The sequence below is a fragment of the Triticum urartu genome, chromosome 1A (assembly GCF_056163025.1).
Source record: "Triticum urartu cultivar PI428250 chromosome 1A, HENAU_Tu73, whole genome shotgun sequence".
NCBI lineage: Eukaryota > Viridiplantae > Streptophyta > Magnoliopsida > Poales > Poaceae > Triticum > Triticum urartu.
The window spans coordinates 487,924,262-487,932,316 of NC_141873.1; the positions used below are offsets into that span (position 1 = coordinate 487,924,262).

Genomic DNA, 8,055 nt, shown 5'->3' on the forward strand with positions numbered 1-8,055 from the left:
TTCATAGGTCTCTATCATACCAAGCATATGCTCAATTTCAACAACCGCAAGCAGATCTCAACATCAGACAAACCAATAACCAAAACGATAGATGGCAGCTGTCAGGTAGTTCACCACATTTCTCTTCCATGAAGGTATACAAGAGTATCATTGGGCCAACAAACAATCACCACATATTCAAACAAATTTGGCATTGTGCTGCTAGAGTCAGGCATAAGATCTCCTTCTGGCTTCTACTACATGACGGAGTCAATACTAGAAACTTGTTGAAAAGAAAGAGAACGTACCTGCAATCCTGTAATTGTGTTTTATGCGATGATAATGTGAAGGAAACCCTGACTCATCTCTTCTGGGACTGCCCTTTTCGCTTTGAGCTGCTGGAATTTCATCTTCCCGGCTAGAAATCGGGGGGACATCAAGTTATGATGATATCTATCTTATGACTCAACTCATGCCACCTGAGATTGCCATGGATGTTATATTTATGAGTTGCTGGGGTATCTGGTCGATACACAATGATAAGATCTTTAAATTAGTTCATGTTCATCTCAATGGTTGGAAATACTACCTCGAGGAAGGACTTGCAGTGGCAGAGATCAGAGCAAAGCCTGCAAGAGCGCACAAGATCAAGTCCTAGACAGAAGATAAGCTACCTTAATTGTATTATGTTGCCCAAAACTAGCATAGGTTGACCGTGTTTTTTTGTTTTCTATCCCTTTTGTAAATATTTTATTTATTTAATGAAAAAAATCGTAGAACTATGTTTTATCTAGAGCAAGCCCCAGAGCAAGCTCATCAGAGCCAAGGGTACAAAACAAAAATGAATTGTTCATTGACATACAATTAATTTTGCATCGATTATCACGATGTGTGTGTGTTGTAGAACATACAAAAAAATTCTTTTGAAATGTAGGACATAGCAATTTTAGAGTGAATTCCTGTTTTTACCCCATATTTTGACATTTTGACACTAATTACCCCATTTATGAGATTTCATCCGGTTTGCCCCATTTAGCAAAAGTCTTGTCACAATTTACCCTGTTTAATTTTTCTGTGTCTTCTGACCGGCATGTCCTAATTGTCAGGTCCAGTTGGCATGTGACGCTATTAAGTACAATCATCTCATCAGAATACTTCAAACCGGAAAAACGAGTAGCCTAAACCCATCTAATATCCATCCTAGACTGAAATGTAGCCACAAAACCCTCCACCGGGGGTGAGAAATAGAGAATGCGGCCATGTATGGGAGAGGAGAAGATTGTCGTACCGACTACGACACGCTTCGACGGTACCGGCTACGACACACTTTGATGATCGACAGCGGCCACGCCTCTTGCATGCCGCTCTTCGCCGTCCTACCCCTCCTAATGAAGGAGGTAGTGGTTTGGGGTAGGATCGTGCATGCAATCGGAAGGAACGCGAGCGATGCATGCCGTGAATACTGGAGGCCAGCATGGTGTGGCCTGACCCAGGCGTTCCGCGTTGGATGCGAGCGACCTACTCTGGTGTGATCCCGGGCTTGATGGGGGAAGCTGCGAGGACCGGCTCAGCAGGGAGAAAAAAATAGGCAGAAAAAACCCATCGATGTGGCGTGCCAGCTAGACATGACAATAGGGGCCCGCCAATCAGAACGCACACAAAATTTCAAACGAGGTAAACTGTGGCAACACCTTTACTAAATGAGGCAAACAGATGGAATCCTGCTAAATGGGGTAATTGTGTCACAAATGTCAAAATATGGGGTAAAACCAAATTCACTCGTAATTTTACCTTATTTTGGAATGCAGAACATACCAATTTTTTTTACTGTGGCAACTTGAGGGTGTCTAATAATAATGTGGAAGTAGTTTTATTTTACAGTCATGTAAGTAGTTTGCAAAACGTTCTTATATTTTTTTAAAGGGTCAAAACGTTCTTGTATTAGGGGTAGAAGTGATTTGGCAGAACGTAGGAAGCATGTGCCCGCTGTTTCATCCGTTTTCCAGTCATGGAGCGATTTCGATTTCGGTTTGGATCAGAACGCTGCTACTCTGCAGAACCACAGCCCACAATGGACCGGTCACGGAGCGAATTCGAACAGACAGCTCGGTCAAAACTCAAAAGCAAGAGAGGGAAATGCCGAAAACGTCAGCCAGCACCGGGCGCTCGCTGGAACCAGTCCACAGCAGTCCTCGCGTGAACCCGACACCCAACCCACCTCACCCAGGCCGACGCACTCGGCGGCTCCGCGCGCTCCCACTCCCAAAACCCTCCTCCACTCCAGTCTCTAGGCCGTCCCACCACCACCGCACCGGCACCGAACAGCCCCACCTCCGCCCGCAGCAGAATGCTCCGCCGCCTACCCGTTGCCGTGGCCGTCGCGGCCGCGGGCCTCCGCCGCTCCCTCTGCACGGCGCGCTCCCGCTCGCGCCCGCCGTGGGCCCTGATCCAGCGCGCGTCGGTCGACGAGTCCGGGGCGCCGGCGCCGGCCGTGTCCTTCCGCGCCGGCGAAGCCCCGTCCGTCGCCGGCCTCACCTTCCCCGCCCACCTCGTCCACCCGCGCCGCCCCGGGGCCGGCGACGGCGGGTTCGTCTCGGGTCAGGTCGCCGCCGCCAGCGGCGACGGCCTCCTCCTCGTGCGCTTCTGCCACGCCCGCCTCGACGCCCACGCCCTCGTCTGCAACCTCTCCTGGGCCGGCACGGACGCGGACCCGGAGGTGGTCCGCTTCGTCTGCAACCCGCTCACCGGCGAGCTCTACCGCCTCCCGGACCTCGACGGCACCAAGAGGACCTCCGCCTGCCGCCACCTCGGCCTCCTCACCCAGTCCCAGGCCGGCGACGGGCCGCCTGAGAGGTACGCGGTGGCCGAGATGTTTACTGATGACGGAGGCCCGGAGGAGGAGGGGGACGGGGGCTTCGTCATGCGCCGGTTTCTCTCGGAGACGGGGAAGTGGGACAAGGTGGCGGGCTTGCCGTCCCCGCTGCCCGCTGGGCGGAAGATGGACATCGACAACGCCGTGGTGGCCTTCGGCGACCGCCTGTGGTGGATCGACGAGAGCTGGGGTGCCATCTCGGTCGACCCCCTCAGCGACCGTCCGGAGCTCCGCTTCGTCGAGCTGCCGAGAGGCAGCGTGCTCCCTCACCTGGACGGCATGGCGTCGACGAGGACATCGGGCAGCCACCGGCGCATGGGGGTCAGCGAGGGGAAGATGCGCTACGTCGAGGTGTCCAAGGAGAAGCCATATGTGATCAGCTTGTTCTCGCTGGACGACGGGGGCAGCTCCTGGACGCTGGACCATGAGACGGCGTTTGCTCCGATTTGGGATGATGCACTCCTCTGTTCGGCACCCTTGGAGCAAATGCTGGCAATTGGCGCCATCAACCCACTGAAAGCCAACATCGTGTACCTTGCCTGCGGCGACAAAATTCTTGGCGTCGATGTGGTTACTAAGAAGATAACTGGGATTTCTGGTCTAGCTATAGCAGTACCAGATCATCCCCTACTACCATGTGTGCTTCCAACCTGGCTGGAATCAAGCCAAATTCCATCTGCAGGTAACATTCCCGTTTGCTTAAGTCCTGGAAGTGGTGAAAGCAAATATACTATCCTATTGTTAGTTTGGCCCATTGGACACATTTCATTTTAACTTGTCTTGTGAAATTATGTGCGCCTTGGGGCCTTGGGGGCTTATGCAGGGCCCTCTATATATACACAGATTGTGCTAGAATTTGGGAAAACTGGGGGGGAATTTAGGTGAATTTGGGGGACAGTAGTGCTTGGAGTCCTTTTGTTGTGAGCTGCCAGTACTAGAAACAAAAGAACTCTAGAGAGGAAAAAAGGGATGTGGATGGAATATAGCTCAGGTGAAAGGCTGAGTATGTTCTAGTCTGTTCATCTTCTGGTTCTGCTGCCCTTTAAACCTAACCAGAACGTGCCACCTCTTATCCTAGTAGCAGCTAACTACCTATTTTTGTTTACTTTTGTTGCCTTTATATATATGGAGAAAATATCAGCCTATCATCTTTGTGTTGAGTTGTGGTATCTGCTGCATCCTCTGCTCAGTATTGAAATCATGTCTATATTAAAATATGTATAACATACTATTAATATGTACTTGTGCCTTCCTTTCGCGCACAACCAAGACGTGCCTCCCCAACAATTGCTGCTGGGAGCTAGATGGCATCTTGCCGTGCGCACCTTCCCTCTCAATGCTGTTCCATGGAGCTTGTGTGCCACCTTATTATCATTTCAGTGTTGTTTCTATATTTCTATACCAGCGCATTGTTGTTTGTATCCCTGTTTCTGAAATTTTCGATGTCACCACATCCATATTGTGTATCAGGGCAGACTAGGGAACATGTTTATTTGTTTGTTTGTTTGATTGGATATTTGTATGTCTATATGCATTTTATTCATCTAGTTACTGTAATCTGTCCAATGTCTCATTCTCCTTTGCCATTTAAAGTCATTTATACTATGCAGAGAAATGTATACGGTGTTATAGTTGTTTAAGTTCTTGCTTTCATTGTTGCAGGTTGGAGCAAGAAAAACACCCTTAAAAGTGAGGTATCGCCAAACACTGTCAAAAGGGAGAATTTGCATGTCGAAATAGAACTGTTGAAATGAAGTGCACCAGCTAATCTTTCTTGTGGTACTTTCTCATAACCAGCTCTCCTTGTTTCATGTACTGCCTCCGTTCCAAAATAAGTGTTGTGGTTTTAGCTTATTTTGGAACGGAGGGGGTATTATTCATCACAGCCCAAATCCTATTGTGGTGCACTTTTCTGATTCACCAAGCATGACTTATTATTACATAGTTAAAACTTGGGAGTGTGAAACATCAAAAGGGTTATGCATGATCCATTGTTTTTCATCATTAATATATTATTAACACCTACTGATCTAATGATCTAACCTAAACTTGCTGCTTGTTCTTGCTACTGTTGAAGTATATGTGAATTGCCCAACCTTCTCTACGAGTTTGGACCTTTTGGCTCTACTACTCTTGGATTCAAGTCTCGCTTCCGTAATTTAAATAAAATAAGTATTTCTTCACCCCTTTCTATCCACGTTTAGGCCTTATCATGTCATGCATTAGAGGGGGTGTTGAAGTATAGGTGGATTGCCCAACCTTCTCCATCTGTTTTGGACTTTTGTTCTAGTGGTTGGTGCATGAAACTTAATAGATACCATGTCATAATTTTGGCTGCATCAGTAAATAAACAAAGCACGTTTGCAGTCTGCAGATGGCATCTCATTTTTGTAATTGCTCTAAAGCAGTATGAACTGGAATCTGTTTGTGCTGTTGTGTACTTCTGAACTCATGTTTGTGTTTACTTGTGTTTATATACATTGAGCTCGAGAAGAAATTAAAGGAACAAAAATCTTTTGTTTATTTCAGGTGTTCTCTCCATGCCAGTATTTTGATGTCTCTAGTATGCATTTTTTTCAGAATCATGACAAAGATCTCGACAAACTCATGTTTATATTTTGGTTTGCAGGTTACTCAAAAATGTCAAATCAGAGTTATTTTGGAGGATTAGGAAGCTAATGGTGGTACTTTCCTGAAATCTCATTTTTGGGGGGATTCCTTGAGAAGTTTGGGTATATTAGGATTTGCTGATGCACTTCCTCAGTCACAGTTTGGGCAAAAGTGGCGGGAAGCTTACCGTATTTTGGATTTACTTGTGCGCTGTTGAATTCAGTAGAATGGTTGATTCCTTAGTCAATTCAGCATGTAAAAAACGATAGCATGACGCAACGTTATGCCCTCTTAACTTCGAATGAATTAATATCTTTTGGAAGTTAGAATTCTGGATCATTATGCCTAGACCGATCTGCAATCTGAAATCTTGTGTTAACCTGAGAATGCTTACTTTGAAGTTTGAACCGAATGAATGGCGGGCTTGTAAGCTTAAACCAATGTGCTCTGGCATTGTTATGGAATGATTGGAATCTGGGGATAAGCTTCATCCTGGACATTGGCATGTTCCTCAATCGGTATTTTGGAGTGGTTTAAATATGTTGTGAACTGCGGCTGGTCTTGGAGTGTGCATGCCAGTTTTTATTCTCTTTTCAGTTAGGATGCCTTGAGGACGAGCTGCAGAGATGATACATGTCGACTATACATGCTCTAGGATGAAAACCCTGCTTTAACATTCCGATTTTGTTTTCCACATTATTGCAGTTTGGTGAATTGACTTTTCGATATGTTCAACTAGAGATTCTGATGATCCATAAGTCAAAACTCTCGGGGTTTTTTCCTTTTTTATACTTGCCCAACTGAAAAATGGTAGAGTTTGGGAAGAGGATAACTTGGGGTCACTATCGGTCCTGGGCTCCTCTTTCTCTTAGTCTAGAAAATTTTGATGGTAACTTTTTTTTATGGTTGGATGGTTAGAAGGATAGTGGTATCTCCGGCCCACTAAGAGCATCTCCAGCCGTTGGCCCCTCAGGGGGCGCCTAAAATCGCCGTCGGGGGTGAATTAGCGCAAAAATTGGGCCTGGGGGCGAGTTGGTCCCCAGCAGCCGGCCTCACGGCAGCCCCCGGGCGCGTTTTAAAATAAAAGAAGTATAGCACAGTTCGGCGAAGTTCGGCTATAAACACGATAAATTTCGGCCAAACACGATAAATTTCGGCACAGTTCGGCGAAATTCGCGAATTTTCATTACATAGCACATATATAAACTAATCTAAAAAAACTGGCTGAAGTCGCCGCTGTTGCCGCCATCATCGTCGTCGGCCTTCTCCTCCTTGACGCGGGCGCCCCTGCTGGACCCCTCCCCGGCGTCGCCTTGGCGGACTAGTGGCGGCGCGTCGTCGTCGTCGCTGTCGTAGATGACGACGACTCCGCCTTCGTCGCGGCCGCGTCGGCGCTCCGCGAAGCGGCGCAGGGCGGCGCACTGGCGCTCCTTCGCCTTCTCCAGGCGCTCCTTCTCCATCGCTATGGAGTCCCTGCGCGCCCATTCCAGGGCCGCGTCGTCGTCATCGAGCTCCGTCGTCTTCACCGGCGCGGCCGGCTCCTTCTTCACCGGCGCGAGCCCCGGCTCCGTCTTCACCGGCACGAGCCCCGGCTCCGTCTTTGGCTTGACGAAGCGCGGAGGAGGAGCCGACGAGGAGGCGCGCCGGCCGCCCTCCTTGATGACGATGCCGACGCTGTGCGTCGGCCGAGCGGTGTCTCCGCCGCGGGCTCGGCCTTGACGCCGAGCAGGGCCGGAGTACCGGAGGAGTGCGATGAAGATCGCTAAGAGGAAGAAGAGGAGGAGGACCCGAACCTCCTTGGCGCCCATGGCCCGGCGCGTCGGTGCTGCGCGGCGCGGCCACCCTCGCCGGGTACGCCAACGGCGGGTCGTTGCCACCCTCGAGGTACGTCAGCATGCCCTCGAGTGTGCGGCCGGGGACGCCCCACCACAGGTGGCGCCCCTCGCTATTCTTCAGGCCGCCGACCACTGGCGGGCCGTTGGTGGACGCCAAGCGCTGCTGCTGGCGGCGCTCGAAGTACGCCGCCCAAGCCGCGTGGTTGTCGGCGGCGTACTGGGGGAGGGAGAGCTGGGCGTCGGTGAGGGAGGCGCGCACGACCTCGACCTCCTCGGCGAAGTATTTGGGCTTCGCCACGGCGTCGGGCAACGGGGGAATGGGCACTCCCCCGTCACTGAGTCTCCACCCTGTCGGCCCGGCGCGCATGTCCGGAGGCGCCGGGATGTTTGCCTGGAACAGGAGCCAGGACTCCTGTTCGCGGAGCGAACGGCGGCCGAAGCCGTTGGCCACCGCCTCGTCTCCGGGGAAACGCTCTGCCATGGCGACGGGCTCGGGAGAGGTAGAGAGGGAGAGGGAGAGGCTGGGCGGCGACGCTCGGGAAAGGTAGAGGGAGGGGCTGGGCGGCGGCGAGGGGCGGGGCTGGTGTGGGCACAGGCGAGTGAGGCCACCGGCTATATAGTCGCGCCACGCCCGTGTGTACGCGTGCGAGGGAGGGGAGGCGTCGGTGCGCCGTCCTGCGACGCGCCGCCCGTGAGGAATCAATGGCAAGGCTGACCGGCGGCAGCCTTGCCATTGATTCCCCGTAGGAAGCGAGGATG

The 8,055-nt window shown here is 50.9% G+C and overlaps 1 protein-coding gene across 1 annotated transcript; it reads left to right on the top strand.

Annotated features, from left to right (window-relative positions):
- Positions 1–2,189: 2,189 nt before the first annotated feature.
- LOC125536092 (uncharacterized) lies at positions 2,190–5,929 on the top strand. The gene is made up of 3 exons (XM_048699220.2): positions 2,190–3,533; positions 4,514–4,630; positions 5,481–5,929. Exons 1-2 carry the CDS (start codon positions 2,327–2,329, stop codon positions 4,603–4,605), a joined length of 1,299 nt encoding a protein of 432 aa, XP_048555177.1. The 5' UTR covers positions 2,190–2,326; the 3' UTR covers positions 4,606–4,630; positions 5,481–5,929.
- The last annotated feature ends 2,126 nt before the right edge of the window (positions 5,930–8,055 follow it).